At 40.0% G+C, this 20,000-nt stretch overlaps 1 protein-coding gene across 1 annotated transcript in view; it reads right to left on the reverse strand.

The window, feature by feature from the left end:
- The window catches only part of LOC115224710 (ephrin type-B receptor 2-like), a 67,098-nt gene that overhangs the window by 11,515 nt on the left and 35,583 nt on the right, over positions 1–20,000 (reverse strand). The window contains exon 3 of the mRNA XM_029795567.2: positions 3,690–3,845. Coding sequence (XP_029651427.2) covers positions 3,690–3,845 — 156 coding nt within the window. The remainder of the gene's footprint in view (positions 1–3,689; positions 3,846–20,000) is intronic.

Raw genomic sequence — 20,000 nt, forward strand, 5'->3', positions numbered from 1 at the left:
AATGCCCTGATGCAGTAAATGCCCTGATGCAGTAAATGCCCTGATGCAGTACCAGGCAGTGGCTCTCATGGCTTCTGATCTTAATTGATTGGAAGTGTTATCATGTACATTGTTTTGTCTTGGTATAAAAGATGGGCTACAGCAAATATTCTGCTCAATACCACAGATTTGCTTGTCAGTTGTTTGACCATAACCAGTTGAGCATGTCCCTGAGTGGCTGACGATATGAGCATCTCTGATCAGGAGCAGAAGTAGTGCGGTAGCATCATGCCCTGATGCAGTACCAGGCAGTGGCTTTTGTGGCCTCTGATCTTAACTGACTAGAAGTGTCATCATGTACATTGTTTTGTCTTGGTATAAAAGATGGGCTACAGCAAATATTCTGCCCAATACCACAGATTTGCTTGTCAGTTGTTTGACCTTAACCAGTTGAGCATGTCCCTTAGTGGCTGACGATATGTGCATCTCTGATCACGAGCAGAAGTAGTGGGGGAGCATCATAGCCATGTGTTGAGAGGGATTCTTTGGGGTTTGAATAATTTACCTCTGGAAACATGGGTGTTTCATTCAACATCCTTAAACAACCCTTATTCAGGGACCTTTTGAGCGGGATGGGCTACTCAACCTGAAGAAAATTCTAACTGGGCCCCACCTGCAAGGTCATGCACTGTTTACCTTGATATGAGATCACCATGTCGCGCACACATGGTTGTAATGCATGTGCCTGGTGTACCCTTATAGGACGGGTAGTCATGATGGGTATATTGGGCTTCGTATATTTTTCCCCAGTGTCACTTTGATGGCATGCACTGCTCTCTCACTCAATAATAATAATAATCGTTTAACGTCCGTTTTCCATGCTAGCATGGGTTGGACGGTTCAACTGGGACAAAATGTCACTAAGCATTTTATTCATCATGCTAATGACTGTCAGCACACTGCCTTAATAATAATAATAATCATAATAATAATAATAATGTTTTCTTTATTAGACACAAGGGCCAAATGCAAGACAAATAAGGACAATACAACATAAGGGACAAGTGGAGTTTGGCACAATTTTATAAATAACTAACAGTTAACAATAAAATTTCCCCAAAAGTAGGGAGTTCCTCATGGGGACATCCAAGGAGCCTCATTCATCCTAGTTACCCAAACCACCAAGGGCATCTGCCTCTCTCCTGAACTCCTCCAGTTCACAAGCAAATGTTCAGAGTAGGCGTAGGAGTGGCTGTGTGGTAAGTAGCTTCTTTACCAGCCACATGGTTCCGGGTTCAGTCCCACTGCATGGCACCTTGGGCAAGTGTCTTCTACTATAGCCTCGGGCTGACCAAAGCCTTGTGAGTGGATTTGGTAGATAGAAACTGAAAGAAGCTCGTCGTATATATGTATATATATATATATATATATGCGTATGTGTGTGTTTGTGTGTCTGTGTTTGTCCCCCTAGCATTGCTTGACAACCAATGCTGGTGTGTTTATGTCCCCGTTACTTAGCGGTTCGGCAAAAGAGACCGATAGAATTAAGTACTGGGCTTACAAAAGAATAAGTCCTGGGGTCGATTTGCTCGAGTAAAGATGGTGCTTCAGCATGGCCGCAGTCAAATGACTGAAAAGAGTAAAAGAGTAAGGAAAGAATCCTTTACTCAACCTACTTTTGTTTCACACACTAGCATTAATTTATCTAATTCTTCTTGGTTCATTTTAATTAGTGTTATATTTATGAAAAAAAAAAGGTGGGTGGATGAGTAAGAGAATGTGGAGGAGCGGGGGATGGGTAAATGTACTCAAGCATACATCTATTTAATTTACCACCAACCTATTCTCTCTCTCTCTCACACACACACACACACACACACACACAGACAGACACTCGTATGTAGATATAAATGGCAGTAGATATCCCATTTATATTCCAAAACGAAATTAAACAGCGTAACATTCCGAAAGTTCAAAAGCAGCCCCACCAAAAAAAAAAAAAAAAAAAAACTAAAAGGAAAAAGATAAAAGGAAGAAGTTAACATTATTCTAGCAGCTACGTGTGAGCATAAGTGCGCATGCCTGTGAGCGTGTGTGCATGTCAGTGCACGCGCGTGTGTGTGTGTGTGTGTAGCAGAAAAGTTATTAAAAGCCCCAAATAGTTTTTCTTAACTGAAACAGATGCTGACTGGTAGGCCAATAAATTCTGAGCAAATTCTATCGTTTTCCACTCTCAGTTTTTTTCCACAACTGATTCATTTCACCAAAGTGTATGTGTGCTACTATCATTGGTAAAGGCATGAACATCACAACCTCTTCTTAACATTCTCATTATAATACATAGCATTCAAGAAGTGTAATCCTTTAGCATTCAAATCAGCCATATCCGGCCCTAATATTCTATAGATTTTTTTTGTTCAAATGGAACAGTCAACCCCAAGTATTGGGCTGTCCGGAAAGTTGTGCCGATTAATGGTAGCTTACCTTTCGACTTACTTTAGAACATAGTTGAGTCCATAAAATAGGATTTGACTACACCTCCATTTAGAGCACAGTTTAAGCTTTCTTTTCGTTGAAGAAGGTTTATGTTCTTATAACCTGTGTTAATTCTGTAACCCTTTAAAATGGAAGATAAGAAAGTTCATTTTCGGCACTTGATGCTTTGGGAACCAGACAAAAAGTTGCTGCAGCTCGGCTAGGATGTGTTATCCCACCCTCCATATTCACCAGATATTGCTCCTTATAATAATAATAATAATAATAATAATAATAATGCTTTCTGCTATAGGCACAAGGCCTGAAATTTTGAGAGGGGGTGGGTTCTAATTGATTACATCAACCCCAATACTTGATTGATACTTATTTTATCGACCCAGAAAGGATGATGGCAAAGTCTACCTCGGTGGAATTTGAACTCAGGACATAAAGACAAATGAAATGCCACTCGGAATTTTGTCTGACAAGCTAATGATTCTGCCATCTTGCAGCCTTAATAATAATAATAATAATAATAATAATGATAATAACTATAATGATGATGATAATTTCCTCTCAAGCATAGCAAAAAGACCTTTTGTGGAAGTAAATTTTTGTTTCAGTCAGATGCTCTTCCTACCACTAACCATTCAACCATGAAACAGGGAACGAAATCAGTTTTATGGTTTTACGTCAGTCAAACATACTGGAGCATGCAGAGTTATGTTCCTTGTTCAGGGCTGCAACGCAACTATGTCACCAATGATAATGATGATAATAATAATAATGATAGTTGGACTTTTGACCACATATGGTCAGTAGTCCAGAACCTTAACATCACAGCTATTGTTTGAACTGTGATTTCTTTCATTTGATATGCTGAGAGGAGTGAGATTGGTTTTTATAGGACATAATTAATTAAAAAGAGTGTATCTTCAATTTTAATTTTCAAGCTTAGATGAATTTAGAATGAAAAGAGAAATGTTATTTTGATTTAGGGCCAATAACGAAATGAATTGAAATGAATTGAAACAAATTCTATATTTTTTTAAATAAATAAATTAAATCAAATTGAAATTTTTTTTAAAGAATTTACAGAAAAGAATGTTGGTTTCAGACGCGGTTAAAAAAAAAAAAAAGCAACAACAACAAAAAAACACAAAAAACAACACGTAGGAAATGGAAGGACCAAAAGTGGCGGAAATATTCAATGTGTAGTTTTATTAAAGACTTACGTGTGCAAGGTAGAGAACGGTCATCATCTTTGTGGCGATAGTATCGATTCTCACATGTACATTCTTCCGCGCCCTCACCGTTAGCATAGGAATACTTTGGACACTTGAGACAAAGTTCATTGGAAGCATGCCATTTGTATGTTCCAACTGGACATTCTAGAAAATAGAAAAAAATACAAAGACATTATGTATTGAAAACTATTTAAAATATTTCATCTTCATCATCATCATTATTATTATTATTACTATTATTATTATTATTACGACATTATTAGCAAAACCCTTTTGCTTTTAATCAAATTCCTTATGCAAATAGTTTGGCATGCATCACTTAATAAAAATGAAATAGTCTGCTGGTTTTGTCTTTAGTAGGCTTTGCGTAACACCACCCTTTGCACATTTAACTGTTGGGGTCAGCTGCATTGGTCTAAGTCCGGTGAATATTATGCTGTGTGTAGTGTACCGAGAACTTGTGAATCATCCATTACAGGACAGCCATCATATGTGAGAATGTCTGTGTATGCATGTGTGTACAGATACATGTGGACATATGTGGGTATGCCTCAAAGTGAAAGTAAAAGTGAAAGTGTGAGGGTGTAGTTGTGAATTTACCCTCATCTAAGACGCATGAAAGGCAACCAACCAGTGATTGTGGTGATGCTGCTGGTGCTGGTGATGAAAGGTCAGTGTGGAAGTGGGTTAACGGTGTTAGAGAGACTGCATCAGATTTTGGAAGCATCATAAATTCAAACCCATATGATATAAGATTGCGTGGAGCGAAGCTTTAAAACTAACCAGATACACAAAGGGATGGTATGGCATGGTTATTTAAGTATTGGGAAGGCAGTAAAAGAACAAGCCTAGATGTCTCATTATCCTGAGTTCAAATATGGGTGGTGGAGTGGTTAAATATTGTGCAGACAGTTAAAAGGACAGTGAAGTGGGGGTAGATAACTGCAGAACAGACAGTAAAGGCTTTAGAAGTCACATAAGCCTGAGTTTCAAATAAGGGTAGTGGTGAGGTGGTTAACCATTTCACAGGCAGTAAAATGGACAAGACTAGATAGCTCACTGTCCTCACTCCAAATAAGGGTGGAGTAGGTAAGCTACATATTACAGAGGCAGTTAAAGGAACAAGACTAGAAGCATCACTGTCTGGGTTCAAATCCTTTTAAAAAGTTAGGGGTTAATTTTTCTCTTTCATTTCCTTGCCATCGATAAATCAAGGGAACATTAATTAATGCGGTGGATGGATGAATGGTGGGGATAACTCTGCGTGTGAGGGTTAAATATTAACAAAGCTGTAACAGGGGTGGGAGCTGCTCTGCAGGAGCAGCAGCTAAGCTAGCACAAGGGGTGGAAGGAAAGGGCTTCGGGTTGCATGTGGCTATACTAGTGTGTGCCAATCACTTCTGACATTGTAAATATAAAAGAAGAAGGATTTCTAGAATTCCAAACCAGGATTGCTTTGCCTTCATAGGAGAGCACCAGTGTAGTAGTATGTGTATGTATGTATGTATGTAATGCATACTATATGTATGTGTGTTAGTGCAAGTATGTATAATAAAATCTATTTAACAGGATGTGTCAGGTGGATATGAAAAAAAGAAAGAAAAATTAAGACTGGGGTGGGGTAAGAGTGAGGTGGAGATGGGGAAGAAATACCTGTAGAATGAATGTTAAGAATGTTTAAGAATAACAAAGAAGAAAGCAGATTTGATAGAGGTGTGGGGATGGATGGACAGCCGGTGGTGGTGGAGGCTGGCTTTGAATGAGGAGGGGGAGGAGGTGGAGAAGAAGGAAGAATAATGTTGGGAGGTCAAAGACAATGGAACAGTGAAGATATGCTGTTTAGATGGAGATATGAACAAGTGTACCTATGTCTGTATATATGTATATATATTGTACGACTGACTATGTGCATGCATGTATAAGAGAAAGAGAGGGAGAGAGTCAGTGTGTAAGCATGTATATATATATATATATATATATATATATATATATATACACACACATATACACATATACATATGCTTATATGCATACACTCATGTGCACTTACATACATATGAGTATACACATATGCTTATGTGCACGCATGCACACACACACAAAACACAAATATATTCGTTGAAGACTACGTCTTTGGATACAACAGTGATATATTTCATAGAAATATCTTTTAATTCCCCTTGACACCCCTCAAGGGTAAAAAAAACACGATTATTTTAGCAATCGCAATATAAAGAAAGCAGTTTGTCTATTCAAGTCCTGCATGAAAAATCATTCCAGCCTTGGCTATCCAAATCCACTAAATCCACTCACAAAGCTTTGGACAGCCCGGGGCCATAGTAGAAGACACTTGCCCAATGAGCCACACAGTGGTACTGAACCCGGAACCATGTGGTTGGTAAGCAAGCTACTTACCACGCAGTCACTCCTACGCATATATAAATATATATTTATATATATATATATATATATATACATATACATGCACACACATACTTATATACAATCCTATCCACACACACAATCCCCTTCATACGCACACATGTACACCCACTCTTCAAACCTTGGGTTGACAAGTCTGAATAGTAAGAATGAAATTGTAGGTGGGAAGGAGGCTAGTACTTGTACCCACTCCCACCCCACCGATTTTGTCATGATGATGATGATGATAGCTCTTGAAGATGTATGCTGATGTCAGCCAACGCTTGGCGACATACGAGCAACATACATACATACATACATTATTCATACATACATATGTACAGACATATATGTATTTATAAATACATACGTATATGTACGCACACACACACGCACACACACACGCACATTCGTTTTTAATGAGGGTATTTTTTGATGCTTTGGGTGTAGATTATGCTTTCAAAAACTCGTGACATGAGAGGAGTTTTCACTAAATGCTTCAAACAGTTCTTATGTTCTGGGACTGAAGATCCCTTTTACTGGAGACCAACTGTTTAACCCTAAGGCATGCCAAATTTCAGCAACATCTTAAAACCATTTATATCTGTAGAACGTCTGTTGAAGTCTTTCTCGGGGGGGGGGGTTTGCTTGTGTTTTTCATTGTTTTTTAATTATTATTATTTTTTTTTTTTTTGGTAATTCTTAATTCGTTGTTCTGAATTGAAGAGACAGTGTCCAACCTGCACCGTCCCCGTCCCCCCACTCCCAGAGTGTTTCAGGCCATCACAGAAGGCGGTGGTAGGGGTGGGGGAAGATATAAGGGAAGTTAGTGCAATTATGTTTAATATGAACTGTTGCAGTTTTGTGGGTGACTGGAGACGGTGGTGGTGGTGGGGGGGGTATAGTGAGAAATGATTTAGATGAGAAAGGGGACATCTATCTATCTATCTATCTATCTACACACACACACATATATAGAAAGAGAGAGAGAGAGAAAGAGACAGGGGTTAGTGAATATGAAACTGAGTAGAGAGAAGTGAGAGAGAGAGATAATGGAAGTTACGAGAGAAAGAAAGTGGATGGGGGAGTAGTGATTGAGTGGGTGGAATGAGTGTGTGTGTGAGAGAGAGAGAGAGAGAGAGAGAGAGAGAGAGAAGAGAGAGACTGAAACAAGAGTGCTTGTACATGGGAGTATGTGTGTGTCTGTGTCCATGAGAAAGAGTACGAGAAAGAAAAGTGTATGGAAAAGAGAGAGAGAGGAAGAGAGAAAGAGAAAGAGGAAGAGAGAGAGAAAGAGAGAGAGAGAGAGAAACTGAAACAAGAATGCTTGTGCATGGGAGTATGTGTGTGTCCGTGTGTCCATGAGAAAGAGTAAGAGAAAGAAAGTGTATGGAAATGAAGAAGCGTATGAAATGACAGCAGTGTTGTGGTGATGATGACGATGATGATGACGACAAGAAGCCAGCAGTGATGAAGGTGGTGGTGGTGGTTGGAGGAGGAAATTAGGAATGGCACCAAAACAAATAAAACTGAACGGAATGGAATGGAATGGAAAAAGGAATGGAGGAAATGTTGAAGAAATAACAGAATGACAGAATGAAAGAATGGCAAACACAGCGAGGCAAAAGGGAAGATCACGTAAAAGAAATATTTGAACAAACTCCTTGTGTCAACCGAGAAAGGAGGAGCGGGCAGAGGTAGGATGCAAAAGAGGTGGAAGGGATTGCGCAGAGGAGGGCACATGGAATATTTGCTGGGTGACAAAGGGTGGAACTGTGGGTTTATTATTGTTGGTTGTATAAAGTATTTATGGTTGGTGGTGTTGGTGTTGGTGGCGGTGGTGGTTGTGGTGGTGTTAGCCCTAGGTCAACTGTGATCAAGCAAACCTATGATGTAAAAGCAAAGCAGAACTAAAAAGGAAAACAATTGGTGGTGGTGTCTGTGGAGAAAAGGACAGTAAATATTTGGTGAGTGTCATGGATGGACACAGGAGTTTGTTATTAGCATTATCTTCTATCTTTTTTTATCGTTCACTTGTTTCAGTCATTAGACTGCGGCCATGCTGGGGCACCTCCTTGAAGAGTGTTTTTTTAGTAAAATTAATCAGCATTATGACTTATTTTTTTGAACTTGGTACTTATTCTATCAGTCTCTTTTTGCCGAACCACTAAGTTAAAGGAACGTGAACACATTAGCACTTGTTGTCAGGAAGTGGTGGGGAAGAAGCACAGACACAAAGACACACACAGATGGATATATATCATCATCATCATCATCATCATTTAGCGTCCGCTTTCCATGCTAGCATGGGTTGGACGGTTCAACTGGGGTCTGTGAAGCCAGAAGGCTGCATCAGGCAGTATATGGGGATCGGACAATAAACATAAGCCACTGGCAATGGTGGTTCCAAGAATTCCAAGCCAGAAACTACAGCCTAGAAGACAAGCCTTGTACTGGAAGATCTGCAGAGCTTGATGAGGACATCCTACAAATGGTGGTGGAACAAAATCCCATATATATATATATATATGCCAGCACCGCCTCGACTGGCTTCCGTGCCGGTGGCACATAAAATACACCAATCTGACCGTGGCCGTTGCCAGCCCCGCCTGGCACCTGTGCAGGTGGCACGTAAAAAGCACCCACTACACTCACGGAGTGGTTGGCGTTAGGAAGGGCATCCAGCTGTAGAAACATTGCCAAATTAGACTGGACCTGGTGCAGCCTTCTGGCTTCCCAGAACCCCGGTCGAACCGTCCAACCCATGCTAGCATAGGAAACGGACGTTAAACGACGATGATGATGATGATGATGATGTGGCTGTGTGGTTAGCAGCTTGTTTACCAACCACATGGTTCCGGGTTCAGTCCCACTGCATGGCACCTTGGGAAAGTGTCTGCTACTATAGCCTCAGGCCGACCAAAGCCTTGTGAGTGGATTTGGTAGACAGAAACTGAAAGAAGCCCGTCATATATATGTATATATATGTATGTGTGTGTGTATGTTTGTGTGTCTGTGTTTGTTCCCCTAGCATTGCTTGACAGCTGATGCTGGTGTGTTTATGTCCCCGTCACTTAGTGGCTTGGCAAAAGAGACCGATAGAATAAGTACTAGGCTTACAAAGAATAAGTCCCGGGGTCGATTTGCTCCATTAAAGGTGGTGCTCCAGCATGGCTGCAGTCAAATGACTGAAACAAGTAAAAGAGTAAAAGAGTATATACACATATATATATACACACACATATATATATATAATATATATATATATATATATTGGTTTATTTATTTTATTGGGAAGTGATAGAGTTTGGTGTTTGTTTTGGTGAGCTGAAGAATGTAGGGGAGGGAAAGGGGACAGGTAGTAGCAGAAGTAGAAGAAGAACTCTCACAATGTTGACCCTAAATAAACACAGTGAATGGGTTTGCTTGCTTTTGTTTAACAAAGCATTCCTCACAACCACCACCACCACCACCACCCTCTTCCTCCTACACCTCTCTCTCTCTCTCTGTTGTGTACACCAGGAAAAGATGACTGAAGGTCCAAAGTTATGGCAGACACACACTAAACAAAGGCATTCAACAACAAACAACAACAACACAGAGGAACCCTCAATGTTGTCATTGATCCACTAGAAATAGCAACAATTCTATTTCCAAATCATAGCTGACTGAAATGACACAAGAGATAATATAGTCCCTGATGTATGTATGTGTATGTATGTATATGTATGTATGTATGTATATATATATATATCAAAATGTGACTGCGTGTGTACCGTTGGCGATTTTTTTCCTCTGTCTTCCCTTCTCTGGATCTTTCCTTCTCCTATGTTTCCGACGATGAGCTCCGCTCAAAACGTTAAACCCTCCTTTTTCCTTCTTTCCTGAGCGTCCAATAATACTATATTTGTTCCACGTCCTCGCGTTGTGTTTTTTTGTGCTTTCTTGTTTGGATTAACTATATATATATATATATATATATATATATATATATATATATGTATATATGTTTCTTTATTACCCACAAGGGCTTAAACATAGAGAGGACAAACAAGGACAGACAAACGGATTAAGTCAATTATATCGACCCCAGTGCATAACTGGTACTTAATTTATTGACCCCGAAAGGATGAAAGGTAAAGTCAACCTAGACGGAATTTGAACTCAGAATGTAACGGCAGACGAAATACGGCTACGCATTTTGCCCAGCGTGCTAACGTTTCTGCCAGCTCACCGCCTTTATATGCATATATACATACATACATACATACATACACACACATACAGAATCATATATTTGAAAAAATTAATAGAAATGGCTTTTCTGAATGGTCAGTAAACAACTAATTATCAAAGTGGGAAAATTGACCGCAAAGCCATTTCTATTCATTCCTTCCAAGATATAATACTGTACCAAGGACTTTCTATTTCTTATGTATGTGTGTATGTGTGTGTGTGTGTGTGTGTGTGTGTGTGTGTGTGTGTGGCTGTATAGGTGCAGGAGTGGCTGTGTGGTAAGAATCTTGCTTCCCAACCACATGGTTCCAGGTTCAGTCCCACTCTGCGGCACCTTGGGCAAGTGTCTTCTACTATAGCCCTAAGCTGACCAAAGCCTTGTGAGTGGATTTGGTAGGCAGAAACTGAAAGATGCCTATCATGTATGTATCTAAGGTGTGTGCTTCTGTGTTTGTATTATTCCCTCACTACAACTTGACAACCGGTGCTGGTTTGTTTATGTCCCCATAACTTAGCAGTTCGGCAAAAGAGACCGATAGAATAATTACCGGACATTTTTATTTTAAAAAATTTAAAGGTATTGGAGTCAATTTGTTTGACTAAAACCTTGAAGGTGGTGTGCCCCAGCATGGCTATATTCTAATGGCTGACATAAGTAAAATGGAAATGAAGGCCTTTGATCCTAGCAGATCTGCATGCTCAATAAGGATTGACGCAGGACAGAAGCAATAAAAAAAAGAAGAAAAAAAAACACCAAAGAAAGAATAACAAAAACGGTAGAGGGTTGGTCTGTAGGGGTGAAGAACAAACCATAGATAAGAGTGGGAGAGAGGGAGGGAGGGATTGGTAGAGGATAGTGATCAGAAAGTCAAAAACCAGGAGACCTTGGGGTGAGGGGAGAGAACTGAAAAGGTCAAATAGGGTTACAAGGAATACATGTAAGGTGGTGGTGGTGGTGCTAATTCTGACAATGATATTAACTGTGACAAGAGCACATGTTGCAAAGGTGCAGTCATGCCTGGTGTCAGTAACAAGTTCATTTTGTAAACCAAATGGTTTCAGGTTCAGTCTTACTTCATGGCAGCTTGGGAATCAACCAAAGTGCCTTGAGTATCAATGTCATCATCATCATCGTTTAACGTCCGCTTTCCATGCTAGCATGGGTTGGACGGTTTGACTGAGGGCTGGCGCAACCAGATGGCTGCACCAGGCTTCAATCTAGATCTGGCAGAGTTTATACAGCTGGATGCCCTTCCTAACGCCAACCACCCCGAGAATGTTGTGGGTGCTTTTATGTGCCACCAGCACGGGGGCCAGTCAGACGGTACTGGCAATGACCTCAGTCTCTACAGCTGGATGCCTTTCCTAATGCCAACCACTCCGGGAGTGTAGTGGGTGCTTTTACGTGCCACCAGCACGGGGGGGGGGGGCAGTCAGGCAGTACTGGCAATGACCTCAGTTTCTACAGCTGGATGCCTTTCCTAATGCCAACCACTCCGGGAGTGTAGTGGGTGCTTTTACGTGCCACCGGCACGGAGGCCAGTCAGGCGGTACTGGCAACGACCTCGCTCGAATCTTTTTACACATGCCAACAGCAAAGGTGCCAGTAAGGTGACACTGGTAATGATCCCGCCCGAATGGTGCCTCTTACATGCCACCGGCACGGAAGCCAGTTAGCCGCTCTGGCAACGTTCACGCTTGGATGGTGCTCATGAGGAATCCCATCACAGACTCTCATGTGTGTGTGTGAATGTATGTATATAGGTGCAGTCATGCCTGTGTGGCTAAGAAGTTCATTTTGCAACCGTATGGTTTTTAAGTTCAATCCTACTCCATGGTACTTTGAGCAAGTATCCTCAACTATGTCTCTGGGTTAACCAAAATTCTTTGTGAGTGAATAACAGACGGAAATGCACCTGTGTATAAATGTATAAAAATGTGTTTGAATTTGACAATCGGTATTGGTTTGTTTATGTCCCTGCAATTTGACTGGCAATTTTTTTTTAAAGAAACATGTTAAAGTAATGGGGGCGATTCGTTCAAAATCTGAGGAAACCTATGACCAAAATACATGCCAGTCATGGCCATCCCATCAGCTGTTGTCATTCAGATGCAGTGTATAGAGTCACATTATCTAATGATCTTTTACCTCAATATATCAATATATGAATGTGTTATCATTATACACACACACTTGGATGTGTGTGTGTATATATGTATATGTATGTATGTCTCTCTCTCTCTCTCTCTCTCTCTCTCTCTCTCTCTCTATATATATATATATATATATATATATATATATATATATATATATATATATGCGCGTGTGTGTGTTCATGGATGAACAAGGGTAAATAAATGAGTTTAATAACTTAATTAATTTGCATGCAGGTAAATGAATGTCTGTCACTGCACATGTTCAACATTGAAGCAGGTGTGTGTGTGCACTTCCAGGTATACATGCATGTGCATGCAACAGATCTAAATTGAAGCAAAAGAAAAATAAATAAATAAATAAATGATGACCCTCATATCCCACCCCATACACGCAAAGAAGCTTACGCGATAAGTGATGTTATCCACCTGTTCAATTTTCCTCCTTTAATTTTTTACACGTTCAGCCAACACACTTTCCTTCTACTCACCTTTACATTTATCACATTCACGAACACATGCATACAAACACATACACACACACAAACGAAATTATAAGCTTAAGGAAACTACAATGAAACAAAGAACACACACACACACACAACACACAAAAGAGCCCCCTTCACCACCGACTCTTACTGCTTTCCTAGCAAATCTATTGCACTTGCCAATTGATCTCAACTCCTTAAAGGTATACTCCTCATGTTAAGTGGTAAGAAAAACAAAAACTTCAACACAAACACCATTAAGATTAGCCAACCCTTCCACCTCAACAACCTGCTGCATTTACTTGATTTTTCTTTACTTTTACTTCTGTGTGTGAGTGCGTGTGTGTATATATATATATATATATATATAATATATATAATGATGTATTCCTGTTTTATTTCTTCTTTGATTTTTTTCTCCCCTTTTTCTAAGCCGATTACAGCAAAATCAATGATGTTAAATTTATCATTCTTAATTTGCCACGAGCATAGCAGGAATAAAAATTAAAAGACATAAAAAGGGGGAAAAAATGGAGAAAAGGAGAAAATGGGGAAAATCATAGAATCATAGGGTTCGTAAAATGTTGATAACCAAACTGTAACTGAAACACACATAATTATATATGTGTGTGTTTATGTGCGTGCACGTACAACACACAGACACACACACACACACACACACACACATAGAGAATCAGGGAGAGGAAGAATCAGCTGATTCTTCTTGAAATCACACCTTTCCATCCATAAAAAAAGGGGAGATATTTGATAATGTATTCTGTGGCGGAAAGAAATGAAAAAGAAAAGTCAACGCGAGAAAGATTGAAGATTCGAGGTTAAGCAACAACAACGACGATGATGGTGATGATGATGATGATGATGAATGCTTGTTGAATGTGTGTTTCGTCCAGGATGGAACGAGATCGAAACCCAGCAAGGTCAGTGCTGTTCAAAATGAATTAGAAACAAAGATTACAAAGCAACAGGGAACAATGGGGGTCAGGTATTTTTGCAGCTTTGTTGCAGAGAATAAACACAGTTTGACAAGGATTTAACACCACCGCGACCACCACCATCACCTCCGCCGGCAATATCCACAAGTGGAGGAATATTTCCAGTAGAGGCAGTTTACATAAATATAGCAGGTGTGTGTGTGTGTGAGTGTCTGAAGGAGAGATAAAGAGAGACGGACAGAACGTGAGAGACAGAGAGAAAGAGGGATAGATAGAAAATGAGAAACGTATAGAGAGAGAGCCACAGAGAGAGAGAGAGAGAGAGAAAGAGAGGAGGTGATGGAGAGTAAGAGACAGATAGAAAGAAAGGTGAGAGGAGAGAGAGGAAGAGGGATAGATAGAAAATGAGAAGCGGACAGAGAGAGAGAGAGAGAGCCACAGAGAGAGAAGGTGATGGAGAGTAAGAGACAGATAGAGAGAAAGGCGAGAGGAGAGAGAGGAAGAGGGATAGATAGAAAATGAGAAGCGGACAGAGAGAGAGAGAGAGAGAGCCACAGAGAGAGAAGGTGATGGAGAGTAAGAGACAGATAGAGAGAAAGGCGAGAGGAGAGAGAGGAAGAGGGATAGATAGAAAATGAGAAGCGGACAGAGAGAGAGAGAGAGAAAGAGAGAAGGTGATGGAGAGTAAGAGACAGAGAGAGAGAAAGGGGAGAGGAGGGAGAGAAGGGGACAGACAGACAGACAGACAGACAGCGTACGGGTATTTCCATATTAGAGTAAACATTGATAACTGAACAAGTTTGTTTTCAATTTAGAACGTAATTTTTGGTTTGATGTCAATGAGGGGGGGGGAAACGGAGAAAGAGAGAGAGTGGAGAGTTGTGAGAATGAGATCAAAGGTGTAGAGAGAGGGAGAGAGGGAGAGAGGGGGGCAAAAAGGGCGCAGATGGTGGTGGCGGTGAAAGTGAAAGTGAAGTTGGATGAGAGAAGGAAAGAGACGATGCTTGAAGTGGTTGGTTGCTCAGCAGCCGAGCTAGATATGATACAACCCAAGCATGACCCCCACCCCAGCTTCTCTCTGTTTCTCTGTTAAGTAACTAAAATGCATCAACGTTTCATGATTGACTATTGTTTCAGTATAAGAAGATCAGAGAGAGAGAGAGAGGAAAAGAGAAAGGAAGAGAGAAAGGAAGAGAATGAGATAGAGAGAGATGGAGTGAGTGAGGTAGAGAGAAAATAGAGTGGGTAAGAGAGATGGGGAAAGAGAGGGAGAGACAGAGGGTGGGGAAGAGAAACTGGGGAGAGGAGAGAAAGGAGGAAAGAAAGGAGAGAGACGAGGAGAGAGAATGAGAGAGAGTGAGAAAGATGGTGTAAGAAAGATGGGGAAGAGAGAGGGAGAGACAGAGGAGTTAAGAGAAACTGGAGAGAGGAGAGAAAGAGGATAGAGACGAGGAGCGAGGATAAGAGAGAGAGCGAGAAAGATGGTGTAAGAGACATGGGGAAAGAGAGGAAGAGACAGAGGGAGAAAGAGAAACTGGGGAAAGGAGAGAAAGGATAGAGACGAGGAGAGAGAATGAGAGAGAGTGAGAAAGATGGTGTAAGAAAGATGGGGAAGAGAGAGGGAGAGACAGAGGAGTTAAGAGAAACTGGGGAGAGGAAAGAAAGAAGGAAAGAAAGGATAGAGACGAGGAGAGAGAATGAGAGAGAGCGAGAAAGATGGTGTAAGAGAGATGGGGAAAGAGAGGGAGAGACAGAGGGGGGGAGAGAAACTGGGGAGAGGAGAGAAAGAAGGAAAGAAAGGATAGAGACGAGGAGCGAGAATAAGAGAGAGAGAAAGATGGTTTAAGAGAGATGGTGAGGAGGAGAGCAATGGAGGAAGGGTGAGAGAGATTAGGGAAAACCAAATGAAAAACAAGAGAGATAAATGATGCGAGAGACGAAAGACGTGGGAGAGAGGACAAAGAACATCGTACTGATCGGTTTTATCTGAAAGTGGACAAGTGATTAAAAAGCTGCTTTGAAACAAAGTCTCACTTGGAAGACAATTCTCAAAAGAGAAAGGAATCGAATCTTCTCGAGATATTCTAGTCATCATCGATAATTTAGCATTTAACCTTCAATCTAATGTGACAAGAACAGTCTCAAAACGTAATTCAAAATTGTTAGTCACCGTTTTCACGATAGCATTTGAAGCAGCGCTATACGTGATTACCACAAGAAATTACAAGAACTTCACCAGAAATAATAATAATAATAATAATAATAATAATATGGCATTCTTATAGATATAAGAATAATAACGCTGCCGTAATCTCTTTTATAGAGACTTAGTAATTTTAATATTTCTATTATTAATAATAATAATAATAATAATAATAATAAGGTTCTTGAAATAGATATCAGCAAAATGTGGAACCTGAACGCTTAAACAATACCTGTTGTCATAGGTGCCCTGGGCATGATAGCAAAAGGGGCTGATTGCGACCTAACTCAGATACCAGGAAACCCCAAAATGGCAGAAATTCAAAAGATAGTGCTCATGGCAACTGCTCATAACCTACGCAAAATACTCTCTATGTAATCTCAAGGTTTAAAACAAACATAATTTTCGTATGTTTTTTTTTTTTAGACATTCACTAGTACAACACAACCCACCCCCAAATATATGGCACACCAGGCATAACAACTTGAACTTCCAACCTGTTGTCTCTTGATGTCTCTGGGTGAGACTTGGAGCCAACTTGTACAAATATAAAGTAAAAGTCAAACATAATAATATAATAATAATAATAATAATAATAATAATAATAATAATAATAATAATAATTGATGCAGTACCAGGCAGCGGCTCTCGTGGCTTCTGATCTTAACTGACTGGAAGTGTTATCATGTACATTGTTTTGTCTTGGTATAAAAGATGGGCTACAGCAAATGCTCTGCTCAATACCACTGATCTGCTTGTCAGTTGTTTGACCTTAACCAGTTGAGCATGTCCCTTAGTGGCTGATGATATGAGCATCTCCGATCACGAGCAGAAGTAGTGGGAGAGCATCATAGCCATGTGTTGAGAGGGATTCTTTGGGGTTTGAATAACTCACCTATGGAAACATGGGTGTTTCATTCAACATCCTTAAACAACCCTTATTCAAGGACCTTTTGAGTGGAATGGGTTACTCGACCAGAAGAAAATTTTAACTGGGCTCTCACATGCAAGGTCATGCGCTGTTTATCTTGATATGAGGTCACTAAGTCGCGCGCATATGGTTGTGATGCATGTGCCTAGTGTACCCTTATCAGATGGGTAGTCATGATGGGTATACTGGGCTTCGTATATTTTACCCCAGTGTCACTTTGATGGCATGCACTGCTCTCTCACTCAATAATAATAATAGTAATAATAATAATGGTTTTAAATATTGGTACAAGGCCAGCAGATTTGGAGGTGGGAGATAGCCAATTACATCGACCCCAGTGCGAAAAGATCCGATTATTATTATTATTATCATTGTTCCTGCGAGTTCGACTTGGCCTTTCATCCTTTAAAAAGTCTTGTGCAACTTTAAGCTAGCAGCATTTCTTGCGAAGTTCGCTCTAGTAGTCTAGCCATGATTCCTAAACTTATCTTTACAAGATTTCTGGGCAAGATTTAGGCTTCGTAACGTTCTTCTTCTTCTGATGATGATGCCCTTGTGGCAAGTAAAAAAAAAAAAAAAAGATGATTTATTATCAATAATATTATTATTTACAAAAAGGAAAAAAACCGAAAGCCATATTTGATACATTCGTGACAGGCGTATATATATGAGAATTATTTAGCCTTCTTGTTTTTCGTTTTACCCTGACAGGGAAAAATATATTAAACTTACTGTGTTTGTCTTTTTGTTTTTATTAATTTTGTGTGGAAGGAAAAGAGAGAGAGAGGGAGGGAGGGAGTGAGGTGGGGAGACAGGATGTGAGAACGAGAGCGAAAGTGGAGATAGAAAGAGACAGAAAGGTAGAAGGAAATGATTGTGGTGATGACTGTGATGAAAGTAATATGAAATAGCAGTATACAAAAAGATGATGATGATGATGACTGATAATATTGGCAAGAAAAATCAAGGTAGATAGATAGATAGATAGAGAGAGAGAGAGAGAGAGAGAGAGAGAGAGAGAGAGATAGAATATTTCATAGACAGATAGATAAATTATCAGATAGATAGATAGATATATAGTTAGATTATTTGATAGTGGCCACACAGGGCTGCACACAGATGGGACAAGTTACAAGGTAGAGCTTTTCTTTTGGGGGATGAAAAAAACAAAAAAAACAAAAAAAAAAGGTGGCGTAGGTTTTCGATCAAAAGGGATCGTAAAAGGGAAAAAAGAACAAAAATAAAAAAGAAAAGGAACAAAAGAGAAGAGAAATGAAAAAAGAAGAAAAAGGGGGGAAAAAGAGGAAGAGGAAAAAACCCCCAAAAAACGATCAATAGGGATCGTGTATCACAGTGTTATGATGTATGGTGTAAAGGGGAAAGATAGATAGACAGACAGATAGATAGATTATTAGATAGATAGATAGATAGATAGATAGATAGATAGATAGATAGATAGATGATAGATAGATTATTAGATAGATAGATAGATAGATAGATAGATAGATAGATAGATAGATAGATAGATAGATAGATAGATAGATAGATAGACAGACAGATTATTTGACAGACAGACAGACAGAGAACGATTAGGCTTAGATATCAGCTGGCAGAAACGTTAGCACGCCGGGCGAAATGCGTAGCCGTTGCGTTCTGAGTTCAAATCCTTTCGGGGTCGATAAATTAAGACCAGTTACGCACGGGAGTTGATGTAATCGACTTAATCCGTTTGTCTGTCCTTGTTTTTCCCCTCTATGTTTAGCTCCTTGTGGGCAATAAAGAAATGGGTATTTCTCCCGTCTTTACGTAGAGTTCAAATTCCGCTGAGGTCAACTTTACCTTTCATACTTTCGGGATCGATAAATTAAGTAGCAGTCAAGTACTAGGTCGCTGCAATCGACTTAATCCCCTCCCACGAGCTGACCTTCTGGCAAAAAATTATCATTATCATCATTACTATTATTATTGTCCGTCCTTACGTTCTGAGTTCAAATTCTGGCATGGTCGACTTTGCCTTTTATCCTTTCGGGGTCGAAATTACTGCCATTGTGCCAAAATTTGAAGCCATCATCATCATCATCATTATTATTATTATTATTATTATTATCATCAACACCTAATTATTTTCAAACTAGTAGGCATGTGAGCAGGTTTCAATACGTAGACAGGAAGTGGTTTTCAAACGAACATTGCACCCAAAGGGTGGGCGGTACGGTTGGATGAATGAATGAATGAATAGACTAACAACTGGGCTAGCCGTTGTGATGGTGGTGGGGCTGGTGGTGAGTATAAATGGGTGATAGTAACGACGACGACGACAATAAGAATCAAAACCAGTTCTGTACAAATACACACAAGAATTTAATAAGTATTATGGATAAGCTACGGTGGGTAATATTCACTGAAGGTGTCATGAGATTCTCGAGGCTGTGATGTCAAACGGTATGACACGGTGAGCACGCTTTATGTGCAATAGTATGGGGGGAGAGAGAGAGAGAGGGGTATGTAGTGAAGCAGAAATGGTCCATAACGTTCGTACAAGCTAGATTTAATATCACGGTAAATTTGAAATGAAAAGATAGCGAAGCAATCCTAAAACCCATGACCCCGGAGAAGCAGCAGTGAGTAACAAGTAAAAATGGAAACAGTAACAGCCTGTTAAGTCAGTCAACTGTTGAACTGTGTACAAGTATTACAAGTATTACACACATTCATCATTCTCCTTTTGAACACAAGAACGTCTGTCTGTCTGTCTGTCTGTCTATCTATCTATCTGCCTCTCTGTCTATCTATATATCTATCTTATCTGTTTATCTGTCTCTCATATTTATCTATCGACCTGCCTATTTCTCTTGAGGCTTTCTTCCAAGGAATCTAATGCGCTTGACTTAGATTTTCCTTTGGGGCTGGCCA

Source organism: Octopus sinensis, linkage group LG26, assembly GCF_006345805.1.
Source record: "Octopus sinensis linkage group LG26, ASM634580v1, whole genome shotgun sequence".
NCBI lineage: Eukaryota > Metazoa > Mollusca > Cephalopoda > Octopoda > Octopodidae > Octopus > Octopus sinensis.